Here is a 19498-nt window from a genome sequence, read left to right on the forward strand (position 1 = left end):
TAAGTCAGTGATAGCTGCCTCACTCCTCCAACTGTTGACCACAAATAAATATGTGTCACATGTTTCAAAAAAACTTACAAGACTGCAACTTGAAAAGAATTATTTACAGGATCAAAACAACATGTTAACCTTGTTCATCTCTAAAAATCTATCACCATCCCACACCGGATACATCCGCAACCAACATCTACCTATACAATTATGTATCATGGGGATGAAAAATAAAAAAAAATGATAAAAATGTGTTGAGGGGATTATTCTGGCCAGGCTTCAAGTTGAACATCAGAGGATTTCAAATGGACAGCTTTATGGGTTGTTAAGTAGTTCAAAAGTTCAGGGCTAAAATGATGATTCAATCAAAAGCATGAAAATTCTTGACACAGAACTCAGCTAAATCTTTTATATCAGTCTCCTTCCTTTAGTCTTAAAACAATTTTTCTTCCTTTGGAAAGGGATGATTAGGACATGCTTACTTGAAAATTCAGTTATGCAATTTTTTAACCAAAGTCCATTTAGCTAACTTATATGCTGATATAGTACTCAGTACATAAAGACATTATAAGTTTTTCTACACCTGCTAGATTTGTGGGGGTATGGAGTATGTGGTCTCTTGATAGCATTGTTGCCACTGTAATCCAGACAACTAACTAGGCAAAGCTGCTAACTGGGACAGTCAACACGGGATGATAAGAGCTGACGGTGTGCTCTTGAGGAACAGGCTTAAAAACACTCTGCTTACAGTCTCCAGGGGCGGGGCTATAGTCCTGATTGTCCTAAGGCCAGGGGTAGGTATCTGGGCACCAGATATTTACCCTCAAACAATTAACACAACATTATTTTTCATTGCTCCCCCTTTCCAGCTTACCCATAAAAAATGTGAGAAAGTTTTTAAAGTTACCAAATGCTTTTCAACTATTGAATGGATAAACTGTAGATCCCATGAGTACTATTCAACGCAAAAGGAATGCATTAGTATGATTCATATAACATGGATGAATCTCAAATGCATTACACTATGTGAAGGAAGCCCTACTCAAAAGGCTATATCCTGCATGATTCCATGCACATGACATTCCGGGAAAGACAAAACTATAGGGACAAATAATAGATCAGTGGTTGCCAAGGGCTGGGGGACAGATTTGACTGTAAAGGGGCATGAGGAAATTTGGGGTCAGTAGAACTGTTCTATACAGGTTGTGTATCCCTCACCTGAAATGCCTGGGAGAAGAAGTGGTTTGGATTTTGAATTTTTTTGGATGTTGGAATTTTTGCATTATACCAGTTGAGCATCCCAAATCCAAAAATCTGAAATCCCAAATATTCCAAGGAGCATTTCCTATGAGTGTCATGGCGGCCTTAAAAAAGTTTCAGATTTGGGGGCATTTTAGATTTTGAATTAGGGATTCAGATTTAACTCCGATCTAATCAGATTTTGAATTCGATTTGGATTAGGGATACTACTTTGATCTGTTAAGACTGAGAACCTTTCATTTTAAAATGGTGAATTATATTGTTTGTGAATTATGCCTCAATAAATCTGACTTTTAAAAAAACAGTTAAGGTTTTGTTGCTCAGATATGTCCTCTGGAAGGTGGGTATGCATGGTCATGTGTGAGCTCTGTCATTCAGGATGGGTTTACCTCATTGCCCTGGGCTCTCCTGTGCCAAGAGCCCGACCAGTCACAATGGGTGCAGAAAACAGAAACCACTCCAGGTGTTGCAGTCAGAAAGGAATTTGATATGGGAATTAGGTGCCTATAAAATTATTTAAAAGGCTGGAGGAGCAGACATCAGGGGCCCCATTAGACTTTTCTTTTTTGGAGGGGACAGAGTCTTACTCTGTCACCCAGCCTGGAGTGCAGTGGCACAATCTCAGCTCACTGCAACCTCTGCCTCCCAGGTTCAAGTGATTCTGCTGCCTCAGCCTCCTGAGTAACTGGGATTGCAGGCACATGCCACCACGTCCAGCTCATTTTTGTATTTTTAGTAGAGAGGGGGATTTACCATGTTGGTCAGGCTGATCTCAAACTCCTGACCTCGTGATTCACCCAACTCGACCACCCAAAGTGCTGGGATTACTGGCATGAGCCACCATGCCCAGCACGCCCCTTAGACTTTTAAGTTCAAGGTCACAACAATGTAGGTGGCTGTGATTCAGAGGTCAGAAAGCTGTTGCCACATCCATGGAGGTGGGACTAAGGCCTGGAACTATGAGTGTGGCCACCACAGCTGCCCCTAAACACTCCAAACTCCACGCCACTGCCTGCCAGCAGCATGAACAGAAGGAACTTGGTCTTCCAAATCTCACACAAATGCATCTCCCTGTAACGTGTTCAGAAATCCGACTGTAAGAAAGTCTAGGACATGTAGCTGTTAGGTTTCCAATCTCTCCAATTGAGAAAGTAGAAAGAAAGTTAAGAGAGTGGCCAGGCGTGGTGGCTCACGCCTGTAATCGCAACACTTGGGGAGGTCAAGGCGGGCAGATCACAAGGTCAGGAGATCGAGATCATCCTGGCCAACATGGTGAAACCCCGTCTCTACTAAAAATACAAAAATTAGCTGGGTGTGGTGGTGCGTGCCTGTAATCCCAGCTACTCAGGAGGCTGAAGCATGAGAATCGCTTGAACCCGGGAGGTGGAGGTTGCAGTGAGCTGAGATCGATCGTGCCACTGCACTGTAGCCTGGAAACAGAGGAAAAAAAAAAAAAAAAAACTCAAAAAAAAAAAAAAGAAAAAGTCAAGAGAGCTTGGTCCATAGTCTCTACTCCAATCACCATCCTTCCTGTCGTAAAGTAAGGCATACATGATGAAGCGACACACAGAAAACCTTTTTCCATCTAGACTTACATTTCAGATGGTGTTTTTCGTTGAAAAATTGTTCTACGAATAGGTAAAACCAAGATCCTAACTCATTTCATTATGGAAGAATATTTCATTTTCACATTTAGTTAGTTCTAGCCCCAGCAGAATAAAATTATAAGATTACTACATTTTATAACAGAGCCGATCACAGCTCTCTTAACTCATGTATTAAATACATACAGCTCTTTGAGCTTTTATTCTGCTGGCAATTAAACAGACTAAGCTTCAAAATGCATTACTGTTTCAGATGTAGGTTATTTTATGGGAAGCCAGAACCAGCAGAGGGGAGCTACCTTTGGTATCCCACTCATCCCCTCAAAGACCTAACATGTTCTAAACAGTAAACCAGAAGACAATAGTTAATTTAGCTACATGACCATAATAACCACAATTCTGAAAGTTAGTTTCCCAACGACCACTCACATAAGCAACTATATTTTCTAGATCAAAAGCATTAAAGACCTGCTCATAAGGCATTTTTAACCTTTAGGAATTTCGCTTCATTCTATATAGAAGTTATTCCTCCACAATGTACAGAAAGGAGGCAATAGCAACAATTTTTTTTTTCTGACAGAGAAACTATTGTGTGGATGTCGCCACTTTTTGAACTATTAAGACAAAAAAATGTAGCAAGGCACAATGGCCTAAGAAGAAAAATAGTGTCCAAGCTCTACTAGCTGTTTGGGTTTTGAGAATCACCTGCCATAGCACTCACTGGGAAAAATGAGGGGAGTCTCTGCAAAAAATTCTCCCGTCTCAGAAAACCACCAAAACACCATTCTACTCCGTAAGACCTTCCCTGCTACATGGAATCAAACAAAATCTTACCTTGCTCTGACAAAACAATTAAGGAAAAAAATGACAACCAGAAATTAATGTCTGTCTCCCTACCTTAATGAAAAAAGCTCTGGCTAGTTCTTCTTCTTCAGGATATATTATTTTTAAAGTTGAATTTGGGAATTAGTTATTTCTTTTTCTCTTTTTTTTTTTTTTTTTGAGATGGTGCCTTGTTCTGTCGCCCAGGCTGGTGTACAATGGCGTGATCTTGGCTCACTGTAGCCTCTGCTTCCCGGGTTCAAGCGATTCTCCTGCCTCAGCCTCCAGAGTAGCTGGGATTACAGGTGTGCACCACGCCTGGCTAATTTTTGTATTTTTAGTAGAGACAGGGTTTCACCATGTTGGTCAGGCTGGTCTCGAACTCCTGACCTCGTGATCCACCCACCTCGGCCTACCAATGTGCTGGGATTACAGGCGTGAGCCACCGCGCCCGGCCAGGAGTTAGTTATTTCTTACAGATAATCGTATGCTAATTTTTTTTGCCAATGCTACTGACTGGTGAGGTAAAGTGGGTGACAACTTTGTGTAAAAAACAACGGACTTGGCCTCAAACCTTGGGGGTCAGAGGGAACACCTATCAGAAAAACACAGAAGAAACACTAAGGAGGATTTACAAAGTCAGAAATAGTACGAGCCATAGTAAGTAAGTTAGGTTTTGCGCAAGAATGCTGCTAGAAATAAGGATGTAAAAAATGATCACTAAAGATCTAATAACTCACTTCTCTACCATTCACATGGTTGCCAACTTACCTTCTAACTCACTTACACATCAGCTGCGTGGGTTTCTAGACCCTGAAACTCCTTGTACATACAGAGCAAATGCCTTGCAAAAATCCACAGCCACTATTCACTTCATACCCTTCTAAAGCCCCTTAAAGATGCCCATGAAATATTTGTAGGCAGCCTAATCTGACTTTACGAGAGCTATGCTACTACATCACTGTCCAAGAATATAATCCTATGCTGCTTGGAGAAAAATTTCCACTGATAACCAAAACCATTTGATCAAAGACACTGCCTTGGGGCTTTCAACCTTATCAAATAGATTTTGTGAGTGTGCTACAATTTTCAGGCAAAAATGATTTCAATGGCAATTAAGAACAACCTCTAACACATGGTTAAAGGAGGCCTCTGCCCAGTTCAAGAGACCGTATCAAGACTATATCATGTGCATCAAAAGAACAAGAAAAACAAAAATGGACTCAGGACACAAAATAATATTGACAAAAGGAGACACTGCATTTCGCTCCCCTCCAGCTGCCACTTAGAGGCAGAGTTAGGAGAGCCGAGGACAGATGACAGAAAGTCCATGAAGCCTGTTGGAGCCTGGTTGGTCACCAGGATCTGCAAGGACTGCTCTCCTGACGAGGCAGTGCATATCCTCGGCAGCCTGAACCTGGGCTGCAGCTCAGTGCCCAAAAGGAGTGTTGGCCATGGCCCCACGGATCCCGGCCTGGCTCAGGAGCATGCAGGAATCGAGCATGTGAGGCAAGAGCTTGTATTAGCAGGAACCACACGAAAAAGCCATTATTCAGGGGAGCGACATAATATATTGTAACTGCTCCCATCATGTCAATAAGCATCATGTTAATGGGTCTGTTAGAATTTCTCCCACTTAAAGTTAAAATGACTCCTATTTCAATGAAAATAGGAGATTCCTCATTCGTAGGATCACAATTCACCCATAGCAGCTGCCAGACACAAGAACAAGAGAAGTGCCGGGCATGCACACAGCTGATTTTGTCTCTCCAGGCAATTCTTCCATTTTTTAATTTGTCTCCTCTTGAAACAAAGAGATGAGCAAGTTACAAATATAATTACTATATTTCTGAACAAGCGATAACACAAGCCATGAATGCACTGAGAGGACTGCACGCTTACCTCTGGTTCTGGCTGTGAGGTTTGTTCATCTTCAGTGGAGTTTGGTAAAATGGCCCAGGTTATGTTGGCACTGGCTGATGGCAAAGAGCCAAGTGTCCCATTTTTCAGCTGCTCTGTGGAATGTGACTTGGGCCCGTGCCATCCCAGGATGTTTTCTGAAATAAAGACCTAGAATGATGCCAAGTATTTTCCAAATTAAACATTTATAGCTCATGAAATATTCGTACCCACTGTCTAAAGAGACCTGCTTGAAAAGGGCATGATGTAAAACACAGAGGGCTTGTTTTGAATGAAGTACCAAGTGCAGATTCTGATCATCTGTTTAGGAACTAGTTTCTGTATAATATCAAGATCAGAATCATCACAGGCCGTTTCACTCCCCAACAGTGGACAAAAACAATTGCTATTTACCAAAGCCAGATAAAGGTGTTTTTCTGGTCTGTTTGTTTTTTACCTTTTAAAAAATTTCTAAATATTCACAATGAAAAGTCAGATTCTATCAAAAATAGGCTGCTCAACATGGGGTTTGAAGTCCAAGTGACACAATGGCCATGGCTCAGAAAAGATGCCTGCAGTGTGAGCACAGGATGCCACCCCTGCCCTCAGACGTGGCTTGGTGTGGCAGATGTCAGGAAGCCCCATCACCAAGGACACAGGTACCCATTCCATTCTGGCAAGAAACACTTTCACAAATGGCAGCCTGGCAAACCAAAAGCCATTTTTCGAATCCTCCACCAACCCCCTGTGGGGGGAGGGGAAGAGACTTTTACTCTGTTTTTTAAGGGTCATATATTATTGTAGAATATTTTATACACCTACTAATAGAAACAGGAGTAACCAGACGTGGATTTCTTTTTTAATACTTTCAGTTTTAGGGTACGTGTGCACGATGTGCAGGTTTGTTACATATGCATACAAGTGCCATGTTGGCAGAGGTGGATTTCTTTACCCCATAGCAATTCTGCCATTCAAATAAATAGGTCTCAGTGGGCACAGAGGCTCATGCCTATAATCCCAGCACTTTGGGGGGCTGAGGTAGGAGGATCGCTTGAGCCCAGGAGTTGGAGATCAACCCAAGCAACAAGGCAAAACCCTATCCCTGCAAAAAATATTAAAATAAGCCAGGCGTGGTGACACAAGCCTGGAGTCCCAGCTACTTGGGTAGCTGAGGTGGGAGGATCTATTGAGCCAAGGAGGTCAAGGCTGCAGTAAGCCCAAATCGCGCCACCGCACTCCAGCCTTGGTGACAATGCAAGACCCCATCTCCAAAAAAGGTAACAAAAAATAGGTAAGTCTCAAGCTTAGCTGACTGACACTCTGTAGATTCTGTTCTAAGTCTAAGAGCAAGAATAATGATAAAGAAAAATTAGGCTAAAGTAGAGAATGACTCATGAACATTCAACATTTCAGGGTCTCAGATGTTCCATCCATAAAGCAATACTATCTGTCAGCCTTTTCATGAGAATTACTCAAAGAAAAGTCTGCAGATACCCCAGACTTTCCTGACGTATCCCCAGGGGAATCTGGTTGTCAGAGGCAGATGAAGACACCGTGTATGTGCGGTGCTTATGCATCTGTATGCTGCTGTATGCAGTATTATCCAACTCAAGTGTATTTTTATGCAAAAATCTTTTTTAATGTCAAGTGTTAGGTCACATAACTCTACTGTTAAAAGCCTTAAGTGGGCCAGACACGGTGGCCCACACCTGTAACTCCAGCACTTCGGGATGCCGGCTGAGGCGGGTAAATCACTTGAACCCAGGAGTTTGAGTCCAGCCTGGGGAACATGGCAAAACCCTGTCTCTACAGAAAATACAAAAATTAGCAGGGCATGGTGACATGCACCTATAGTCCCAGCTACTTGAGAGGCTGAAGTGGCAGGATTGATTGAGCCCAGGAGGTCGAGGCTACAGTGAGCCATGATTACACCACTGCACTCCAGCCTGGGTGACAATGAGAGACCCTGTTTCAAAATAAATAAATTAATAAAGGCCCCAAGTGGCTTATCATTACAATTGGAACAAAATCTAAGCTGCCTGGCTTTGCTCTATGACCTGCCCAGCCTCATTTTGTTCTCTTCTCCCCGTTGCTTAGTATGCTCAAGTCACATCAGTATATTTTTCCATTTCTCAAATGTGCCAAGTTCGTGACAGTCTTAGAGCGTTTGTGCATGCTGTTCCTTCCTTCCAAAGGGCTATTCCTCCAGTCCTTCTACATCGGGGAGGAAGTATCCTGTACAGATCCAGGAGTCAGCTAAAATACCACTTGCTCAGAAAGGCCTTCTGGGACCTCCCTTGCCAAAACAGCACCCCAAAGGCACTCTCTGTCACATCGCCATTTGCTGTCTTCTCAGGACTTAGCACTGTCTGAACTCACTAACGCACTCATTCACTTGATTTTCTTTCCTCCCTGGAATGTCAGCTCCTTGAGGACAAGAACAATACCGCCCTTGCTCACAGCAGTGTCCGCAGAACCACGAACATGTTTAGCAAAGAGTGTACACTCAATATGAATGTGCTGTATAAATCAGAGATAGAACACATTAAGATGAGTGCACGTCATAGCCTCCTAAAAATTAAAAACTAAAAAATGGCCAAAAGAAAGACAGAGAATAGAATGGTGGTTGCCGGGAGCTGGGGAGTGGATGGGAGGAAATGGGGAGTTAACATTTAAAAGGTAAAGAGCTCCAGTTTTGCAAGATGAAAAGAGTTTTGGAGATTGGTTATACAACAATGTGAATGTACTTAACACTACTGAGATGTACACATAAAAATGGTCAGGATGGTGTATTTTATGGTATGTGTACTTGACTACAATTTTTTCTTAATGGCAAAAAAAAAAAGCATCCATATAGCAGCACTTCATGTTGTTTTTTAAAAGGTAAAAACTCACAACACTAAAACCAAAGGCTAAAGATGCACTAATACCAGAACTTGAGAGAAATGTCTGCAAATAACAAGGCAGATGGAGCTGAACTAAGAAAACCAACCCAGGATTCACGACACTACACTCTGCCATGAGAGAGGCGGACAGATGCCTCTTACCTTTCCTGCTGACCAATTCCTGCCTCCAAAACCTCAAACTGGATTCAGATCGAAAATACCAAACAGTTGTTCTGTAGATATAGGGCTGCTATGTAAAAATTCTTTGCTTTATTACACAAGCAGTAAACATCCTGTAGCGCAGTTAGGAAATCTTTTAAAAGATAAAGAAGTTTAGGTAACACAGTGAGACACTGTCTCTACTACAAAAAATTAACAAACTAGCCAGGCATGGTGGTACACGCCTGTAGTCCCAGCTACTTGGAATGCTGAGGTGGGAAGATCACTTGAGCCCAGGAGCTTGAGGCAGTAAGCCATGATCATGCCACTGCACTCCAGCCTAGGCAACACAGTAAGACTCTGTCTTTAAACAAAACGAAACACTGGGGGGAAGAAAAGACATCTGCTTGCCTAGGCAATCAGGACAAAGTCCCCTCCATTCTTCCCATACCTCAACTCTGTGTCTCCCTCCCCTCTATTCCAACATTATCCAGATATGGCAACCTAGGGCACAAGAGGGCAAGAAGTAGAGTCTGAACTGGCAGTGGTATGCTGTATCTTGGGATAGACAAAGACCAGGACAAGACAAAGAAAGGTGGCAATGCATGCTGGGGAGCACAGCTTTCTGTGGACCCTATGGATTCAGAACATCAAACAGCCAGTGCATGAGAAAGATGCCCATCTCAGATCAGTTCAGCTGCTTTTAAAAAATGATCATGGGTTTAGGAGGCTGGATAGACCTGTCTTGCTTGCAGATGAAGGCAAAAATATTCTTACATGGAGTGAATAAAAAGGACTGTACAGAGCTTGGGGAAAAAAATATTCTCAAGAAGGCTAAGAGGAAAGAGATCCTGAGCAAGATGGCCGAATAGGAATAGCTCCAGCCTACAGCTCCCAGCGCGAGCGACACAGAAGACGGGTGATTTCTGCATTTTCAACTGAGGTACCGGGTTCATCTCACTGGGGCTTGTCGGACAGTCAGTGCTGGTCAGCTGGTGCAGCCCAAACAGCTAGAGGTGAAGCAGGGCAAGGCATCGCCTCACCTGGGAAGTGCAAGGGGGAAGGGAATCCCTCTTCCTAGCCAAGGGAAACTGAGATACACAACACCTGGAAAAATAGGTAACTCCCACCCTAATACTGCACTTTACCAAGGGTCTTTGCAAATGGCACAACAGGAGATTATATCCCACACCTGGCCCAGAGGGTCCCACGCCCACGGAGCCTCCCTCATTGCTAGCACAGCAGTCTGAGATCTAACTGCAAGGTGGCAGCAAGGCTGGGGGAGGGGCGCCCACCATTACTGAGGCTTAAATAGGTAAACAAAGCCCCCAGGAAGCTCGAACTGGGTGGAGCCCACCGCAGCTCAAGGAGGCCTGCCTGCCTCTGTAGATTCCACCTCTGGGGACAGGACATAGCTAATCAAAAAGCAGCAGAAACCTCTGCAGATGTAAATGACCATGTCTGACAGCTTTGAAGAGAGCAGTGGGTCTCCCGGCATGGAGACTGAGATCTGAGAATGGACAGACTGCCTACTCAAGTGGGTCCCTGACCCTTGAGTAACCTAACTGGGAGATATCCCCCACTAGGTGCAGACCGACACCTCACACCTCACACAGCTGCACACACCACTGAAACGAAGTTTCCAGAGCAAGAATCAGACAGCAACACTTGCTGTTCAGCAATATTCTATCTTCCGCAGCCTCCGCTGCTGATACCCAGGCAAACAGGGTCTGGAGTGGACCTCAAGCAAACTCCAACAGACCTGCAGCTGAGGGTCCTGACCGTTAGAAGGAAAACTAACAAACAGAAAGGACCCCCACACCAAAACCCCATCAGTACATCACCGTCATCAAAGACCAAAGGCAGATAAAATCACAAAGATGGGGAAAAAGCAGGGCAGAAAAGCTGGAAATTCAAAAAATCAGAGGGCATCTCCCCCTCCAAAGGAACACAGCTCATCGCCAGCAACGGACCAAAGCTGGACGGAGAATGATTTTGACAAGTTGAGAGACAAAGGCTTCGGTCAATCAAACTTCTCAGAGCTGAAGAAGGAACTACGTACCCGGTGCAAAAAAACTAAAAATCTTGAAAAAAGAATGGAAGAATGGATAACTAGAATAATCAATGCAGAGAAGGCCATAAATGAACTGACAGAGATAAAAACCATGACACGAGAATTACGTGACAAACGCACAAGCTTCAGTAACCAACTCGATCAAATGGAAGAAATAGTATCAGCGATTGAAGATCAAATGAATGAAATGAAGTGAGAAGTCTAGAGAAAAAAGAGGAAAAAGAAATGAACAAAGCCTCCAAGAAATATGGGATTATGTGTAAAGCCCAAATCTATGTCTGATTGGTGTGTCTGAAAGTGAGGGGGAAAACAGAACCAAGTTGGAAAACACTCTTCAGGATATCATCCAGGAGAACTTCCCCAACCTAGTAAGGCAGGAAAACATTCAAATTCAGAAAATACAGAGAACGCCACAAAGATACTCCTCGAGAAGAGCAACTCCAAGACACATAATTGTCAGATTCACCAAACTTGAAATGAAGGAAAAACTGTTAAGGGCAGCCAGAGAGAAAGGTCAGGTTACCCACAAAGGGAAGCCCATCAGATTAACAGCAGATCTCTCGGCAGAAACTCTACAAGCCAGAAGAGAGTGGAGGTCAATATTCAACATTCTTAAAGAAAAGAATTTTCAACCCAGAATTTCATATCCAACTAAACTAAGTTTCATAAGTGAAGGAGAAATAAAATCCTTTACAGACAAGCAAATGCTTACAGATTTTGTCACCACCAGGCCTGCCCTACAACAGACCCTAAAGGAAGCACTAAACATGGAAAGGAACAACCGGTACCAGCCATTGCAAAAACATGCCAAAATGTAAAGACCGTCGATGCTAGGAAGAAACTGCATCAACTAATGAGCAAAATAACCAGCTAATATCATAATGACAGGATCAAGTTCACACATAACAATATTAACCTTAAATGTAAATGGACTAAATGGTCCAATTAAAAGACACAGACTGGCAAATTGGATAAAGAGTCAAGACCCATCTCACATGCTGTATTTGCTGTATTCAGGAGACCCATCTCACATGCAGAGACACACATAGGCTCAAAATAAAGGGATGGAGGAAGATCTACCAAGCAAATGGAAAACAAAGAAAAAGCAGGGGTTGCAATCCTAGTCTCTGATAAAACAGTCTTTAAACCACCAAAGATCAAAAGAGACAAAGAAGGCCATTACATAATGGTAAAGGGATCAATTCAACAGGAAGAGCTAACTATCCTAAATATATATGCACCCAATACAGGAGCACCCAGATTCATTAAGATTCATTCTTAGAGACTTACAAAGAGACTTAGACTCCCATACAATAATAATGGGAGACTTTAACACCCCACTGTCAACATTAGACAGATCAACGAGACAGAAAGTTAACAAGGATATCCAGGAATTGAACTCAACTGTGCACCAAGCGGACCTAATAGACATCTACAGAACTCTCCACCCCAAATCAACAGAATATACATTCTTCTCGGCACATCGCACTTATTCCAAAATTGACCACATAGTTGGAAGTAAATCACTCCTTCTGAAACTATTTCAATCAAAAGAAAAAGAGGAAATCCTCTCTAATTCATTTTATGCGGTCATCATCATCCTGATACCAAAGCCTAGCAGAGATACAACAAAAGAAGAGAATTTTAGACCAATATCCCTGATGAACATGGATGCAAAAATCCTCAATAAAATACTGGCAAACTGAATTCAGCAGCACATCAAAAAGCTCATCCACCATGATCAAGTGAGCTTCATCCCTGGGATGCAAGGCTGGTTCAACATATGCAAATCAATAAACATAATCCATCATATAAACAAAACCAAAGACAAAAACCACATGATTATCTCAATAGATGCAGAAAAGGCCTTCAACAAAATTCACAGCCTTCATGCTAAAAACGCTCAGTAAACTAGGTATTGATGGAACGTATCTCAAAATAATAAGAACTATTTACGACAAACCCACAGCCAATATCATACTGAATGGGCAAAAACTGGAAGCATTCATTTTGAAAACTGGCACAAGGCAGAGATGCCCTCTCTCACCACTCCTATTCAACATAGTGTTGGAAGTTCTGGCTAGGGCAATCAGGCAAGAGAAAGAAACCAAGGGTATTCAGTTAGGAAAAGAAGAAGTCAAATTGTCCCTCTTTGCAGATGACATGATTGTATATTTAGAAAATCTCACCATCTCAGCCCAAAATCTCCTTAAGCTGATAAGCAACTTCAGCAAAGTCTCAGGATACAAAATCAATGTGCAAAAATCACAAGCATTCTTATACACCAGTAACAGACAAACAGAGAGCCAAATCATGAATGAACTCCCATTCACAATAGCTTCAAAGAGAATAAAATACCTAGGAATCCAATTTACAAGGAATGTAAAGGACTTCTTCAAGGAGAACTAAAAACCACTGCTCAGTGAAATAAAAGAGGACACAAACAAATGGAAGAACATACCATGCTCATGGATAGGAAGAATCACTATCATGATAATGGCCATACTGTTCAAGGTAATTTATAGATTCAATGCCATTCCCATCAAGCTACCAATAACTTTCTTCACAGAATGGAAAAAACTGCTTTAAAGTTCATATGGAACCAAAAAAGACCCCACATTGCCAAGACAATCCTAAGCCAAAATAACAAAGCTGGAGGCATCACACTACCTGACTTCAAACTATACTACAAGGCTACAGTAACCAAAACAGCATGGTACTGGTACCAAAACAGAGATATAGACCAATAGAACAGAACAGAGCCCTCAGAAATAACACCACACATCTACAACCATCTGATCTTTGACAAACCTACAAAAACAAGAAATGGGGAAATCATTCCCTGTTTAATTAATGGTGCTGGGAAAATTGGCTAGCCATAAGTAGAAAGCTGAAACTGGATCCTTTCCTTACTCCTTATACGAAAATTAATTCAAGATGGATTAGAGACTTAAATGTTAGACATAATACCATAAAAACCCTAGAAGAAACCCTAGGTAATACCATTCAGGACATAGGCATGGGCAAGGACTTCATATCTAAAACACCAAGAGCAACGGCAACAAAAGCCAAAATTGACAAATGGGATCTAATTAAACTAAAGAGCTTCTGCACAGCAAAAGAAACTACCATCAGAGTGAACAGGCAACCTACAGAATGGGAGAACATTTTTGCAATCTACTCATCTGACAAAGGGCTAATATCCAGAACTTACAGAGAACTCAAACAAATTTACAAGAAAAAAACAAACAACCCCATCAAAAAGTGGGCAAAGGATATGAACAGACATTTCTCAAAAAAAGACATTCATACAGCCAACAGACACATGAAAAAATGCTCATCATCACTGCCCATCAGAGAAATGCAAATCAAAATCACAATGAGATAGCATCTCACACCAGTTAGAATGGCAATCATTAAAAAGTCAGGAAACAACAGGTGCTGGAGAGGATATGGAGAAATAGGAACATTTTTACACTGTTCGTGGGATTGGAAACTAGTTCAACCATTGTGGAAAACAGTGTGGTGATTTCTCAAGGATCTAGAACTAGAAATACCATATGACCCAGCCATCCCATTACTGGGGATATAAAGACACATGCACACGTATGTTTATTGCAGCACTATTCACAATAGCAAAGACTTGGAATCAACCCAAATGTCCATCAGTGACAGACTGGATTAAAAAAATGTGGCACACATACACCATGGAATACTATGCAGCCATAAAAAAGGATGAGTTCATGCCCTTTGTGGGGACATGGATGCAGCTGGAAACCATCATTCTCGGCAAACTATTACAAGAACAGAAAACCAAACACCACATGTTCTCACTCATAGGTGGGAACTGAACAATGAGAACACTTGGACATGGGAAGGGGAACATCACACATCGGGGCCTATTGTGGGGAGGTGGGACGGGGGAGAGATGGCATTGGGAGTTATACCTGATGTAAATGACGAGTTGATGGGTGCTGACGAGTTGATGGCTGCAGCACACCAACATGGCACATGTACCCTAGAACTAAAGTATAATTAAAGGTTATACTTTAGGTACAAAGTACCTTTAGGTTTATAGGTGCACACGTACCCTAGAACTAAAGTATAATTAAAAAAAGAAGAAGAAGAAGGCTAAGAGGAAGAACACATATAAAATTGCTAACACAAGGTGTTGGAGAAAACACCAGGAAAGGTGTTTCCTCAGCATATAAATATAGGACAAAGCACCCTCTATGAAACAAAAACAGAAAACTAGAAGAAGAAAACAGGCTGAGGTGAAAAGAGAGATGAACGCATCAAGGAATTATTATGCGGAAACTAAACCAACATTAGTAGAATTAAAATTAAAACTGAGAACAGGAAATAGTGGGATCAACACTACAGAAAAACAAATAAGTAATGTATTGAGATAAGGAGGCTCTACCTATGTGCAGTTGCAAAAGACACAGACGACAATCATGAGGCAGAAAACAATAGAGAAAAGCTGGGTGCAGGGACTCATTCCTGTAATCCCAGCACTTTGGGAGGCTGAAGTGGGCGGATCACCTGAGGTCAGGAGTTCGAGACCAGCCTAGTCAACATGAGGAAACCGCGTCTCTACTAAAAATACAAAAATTATCCAGGCATGGTGGCACGCACCTGTAATCTCAGGTACTTGGGAGGCTGAGGCATGAGAATTGCTTGAACCTGGGAGGTGGAGGTTGCAGTGAGCCAAGATCGCACCACTGCACACCAGCCTGGGTGACAGAGCAAGACTCCATCTCAAAAAAAAAAAAAAAAAAGAGAGAGAGAAGATGCACAACAGAGATCCAAGAGATAAAGGATCCATGTTCCTGAAGGAGAGAGACCATATCAATGGACAGACAAAAATGTAAGTATAAATACATGTCCTGCGCTGAACAGAAAGCTGTGGGGGCTGCTGAAAGGAGCCACGACACTCCAGCCAAATCAATGGGAAAAAAATGCACATCTAAATACCGCAGCTTGCCGATATTTTCTCAGGCTTTTTATTACTGAAATTCCAAACACACACAGAAGTAGAATAGTATAATGAATCCCTAGTTTATGAAGTTTGGCAACATTTTTGAATAACAAAAATCAAGAGAAAAATTTTCCAATCACGAAAGCAAAAAAATTAGACCTGCCTTAAAGGAAAAAAAAAAAAAAAAAAAAACCAGTCTTGAATTTTGCGACAACACTAAATGCCAAAAGATGAATAGGCAAATAGAAGAATGTAAATAGAAACCGACAGATCTGGAGTGAGTTGGGGAGCTGGGGGATAACATTCATCCCCAGCCAAAATGTCTTTCCCTTGGTAAGAATGGCCAACATTTATTGAGCTCTTGCTAGGTGCCAAGTACTGTTGTACATACTATCTGTGGTTTGTCTCATCTAATCCTAATGGTGACCCATGAGGCACGTACATATTACTACCACGCCTACATGACAGATGAAGAAACACAGGCATTAAGAACTAGTAAGTGGTAGAATCCAGATTAAAACCCGTGCAACTGAGCTCCCCAGCCCAGACTCTCACACTCTGCACCACGTGCCCTCTCAGCAGCACTGCAGAGACTCAGAAATGATTCTTCTTGCAGGAAACACAACTTGAAAACATTTCCCAATGTACGAATAAAAGAAGCAGAATTAAGAACTCAAGAAATGGGGAAGTCATAAAAAAAAAAAAAAAAACTGGTAGAAAGCAATGAACCCAGTTAAATGCAGAGCTGAGCAGGGCTGGGACTACAGTCAGGCAAGTAAGACATTCACCTCAGGTGTAAAATAAAAGGAAGCATCAAGAAAATCAGTAATTGAGATAAAGCGTAATTTTTTCTAAGAGACAGGATCCCACTATGCTGCCCAGGCTGGAACATAGTGCTACTCACAAGTGTGATCACTGCACACCACAATCTTGAACTCCTGGGCTCAAAAAATCCTCCTGCCTTGGCGTCTCAAATAAGTGGGACTACAGGTATGCACCACTATACCTGGCTGAGGTAAATTATATTTTAACACAATATTTTAAAATTGAAATAAAAGGGAAGAGGAGGGAAAGGAAGGGACAAAGGGAGAAAGGAAGGAAGAAAAAAGGAAGAGAGAAAGTCTTATAGTACTCAGCCTCACTTCACCCTCATCTCCATCCTATCAGATCCTCTCTGCTATAGACTGAATGACTATGTTACCCTCCTCCAAGATTCATATGTTGAAGTCCTAACCCCCAACATGACCAAGTTTGGAGAAAGGGCCTTCACATTAATAAAGTTAAATGACATAAAAAATGTAGGGTCCTGATCCAGTTGGATTTGTGTCCCTGAAACAAGAGGAAGAGAGACCAGTGCTGAAAGAAGAGGAAGACAGACCAGAGGTCGGTTGCCCTCCAGGTTCACACACCAAGGAATGCCATGTGTGGACACAGCAAGAAGACGGCTGTCACCAAGCCATGAAGAGAGCCCTCACCAGAAACTTTGGGCCTAGGAGACTGGACTCTGGATCTTAAACTTCCAGCTTCCAAAACTGTGAGAAATTTTTGTTCTTTAAGCCACCCAGTCTACAGTTTTTTATAATAGCAGCCCAAGCTAAGACACTGTCTTTATGTAAACTTTTGATATTTTGTTATCAATTGTTTTTGCATTAATTTTGGTTAAAAATATTGCATTAAAACATAACTACTTATCTTAACTACTTAACTTTATCTTTTTATCTTAACTACTAAAACTTTTGACACCCTTTTGAATTTTGCACTCAAGACTAGTGTCTCTTTCATCTCACCCTGGTCCCAGCTCCAGAATAGGCTATGAATAATACTTTTTTTTTTTTAAGACAGGGTCTTGCTTTGTTGCCCAGGCTGGAGTGCAGTGGCACGATTTCAGCTCACTGTAACCTCTGCCTCCCGGGTTCAAGTGATTCTCCAGGCTCAGCCTCCTGAGTAGCTAGGACTGTAGACACCCACCACCACGCCCAGCTAATTTTGTATTTTTTTTTTTTGGAGAGATGGGGTTTCACCATATTGGCCAGGCTGGTCTCAAATTCCTTACCTTGTGATCCACCCACCTCGGCCTCCCAAAGTGCTAGGATTACAGGCATGAGCCACCACGCCTGGCCACGATGAATAATATTTCTAAGCATGGTTATATAACTGAATATTAAAGTCACATATTATTTTTAAAAAGAATTAGTCATCATACATTATTTAATTATTATACTAATATTAAAATATTAATAACAATAGCCTGCATATCATAATAGCAAAAATTGGAAAGCACAATAGAGGGGCAGAGGAAGTTAAAGTCTGCCCTGTCTTCATCATTAAAGAAAAGATTCAAAAAGTATTCCATCATCCCTCTGAGGACTACCAAAAAAAATAGGTTAAAGAATGCTTAAGAAGCTGGGTATGGTGGCATACACCTGTAGTCCCAGCTCTTCAGGAGACTGAGGCAGGAGGATTGGTTGAGCCCAGAAGTTCAAGGCTAGACTGCACTATGATTGTGCCTGTGAAGAGCGACTGCACTCCAGCCTGGGCAACATAGTGAGACTCTGTATCTTAAAAAGAAAAAGAAAGAAAGAAAAGAATGGTTATGAAAAACTTAATATGACCACTACTAGAATTTATATATATATGTGTCATATTTCTTCCCAAAATACTAAAGAAGGGTAAAAGAAATACAACCTGTATAGCAAAATAGAAAACATGAAAAGCAGTATGAATAAAAACAAAAATCATAAGGAGACTAAGAGAAAAACACTGGTTTTAAGGGCAAAGGTTTGACTGTGGAATTGTCTTAATCCCTCCTTGGCCTTATTTTAAGCCTTGCTTAGAGTGTTGAGAGCTACAAGGCCTCTGCCCAGAGGCCAGTGATAGGTGATGGCCCCTGGAAGGTCTTTCCTCTTCCTGTACCAGTGAATTCATGCTTCCCAGGTTCAGTAAACATAAAATGGTTTTCCAAAATAGAATAAGATTGACATTCACAAAAAGATTGAATTTTCACTTGAAACCATAAGACATATTCCCAGTGGAAAGCCGGGCCTTGGTAACTGTTTTATTTTTATTTTTTTATTTATTTATTTTTGAGACGGAGTCTCGCTCTGTCACTAGGCTGGAGTGCAGTGGCATGATCTCGGCTCACTGCAACCTCCGCCTCCTGGGTTCAAGCGATTCTCCTGCCTCAGCCTCCCAAGTAGCTGGGACTACAAGCGTGTGCCACCATGCCCAGTTAATTTTTGTATTTTTAGCAGAGACGGCGTTTCACCATGTTGGCCTGGATGGTCCTTATCTCTTGACCTCGTGATCCATCCATCTTGGCCTCCCAAAGTGCTGGGATTAGAGGTGTGAGCCACTGTGCCCGGCCTCTAACTGCTTTCTTTAGGGAGAAGTTGGCACTCAAAAATTCTGTTTAGACAGTTGTAAAAAAATTTTAAAAACACGTATCTGAAATATTCTGCAATGCTAGTTTTTCCTCTTCTCCTGATATCCTATTGATACGCTTTGGCTCTGTGTCCCCACTCAAATCTCATCTTGTAGCTCCCATAATTCTCACATGTTGTGGGAGAGACCCAGTGGGGTATGACTGAATCATGGGGTATGACTGAAGCATAGGTCTATCCCATGCTGTTCTCATGATTGTGAATGTGTCTCACGAGATCTGATGGTTTTAAAAACGAGAGTTTCCCTGCACAAGCTCTCTCTTTGCCTGCTGCCATCCACGTAAGATGTGACTTGCTTCTCCTGGCCTTCTGCCATAATTGCAAGCCCTCCTCAGCCACGTGGAACTGTAAGTCCAATAAACCCCTTTCTTTTGTAAATTGCC

The 19498-nt window shown here is 42.0% G+C and overlaps 1 protein-coding gene across 11 annotated transcripts in view; it reads right to left on the minus strand.

Moving 5' to 3' along the window:
- OSBPL10 (oxysterol binding protein like 10) overlaps positions 1-19498 on the minus strand; it is a 325500-nt gene that overhangs the window by 64931 nt on the left and 241071 nt on the right. For all 11 annotated transcript variants that reach the window (XR_004181986.1, XM_031662893.1, XM_017956006.3 and 8 more), the window contains one exon: positions 5580-5734. Coding sequence is in view for 10 of the 11 variants with exons in the window: in XM_031662893.1 (XP_031518753.1) it covers positions 5580-5734 (155 nt within the window). In the remaining variant the exon portion in view is untranslated. The remainder of the gene's footprint in view (positions 1-5579; positions 5735-19498) is intronic.

The sequence above is a fragment of the Papio anubis genome, chromosome 2 (assembly GCF_008728515.1).
Source record: "Papio anubis isolate 15944 chromosome 2, Panubis1.0, whole genome shotgun sequence".
Taxonomy (NCBI): domain Eukaryota; kingdom Metazoa; phylum Chordata; class Mammalia; order Primates; family Cercopithecidae; genus Papio; species Papio anubis.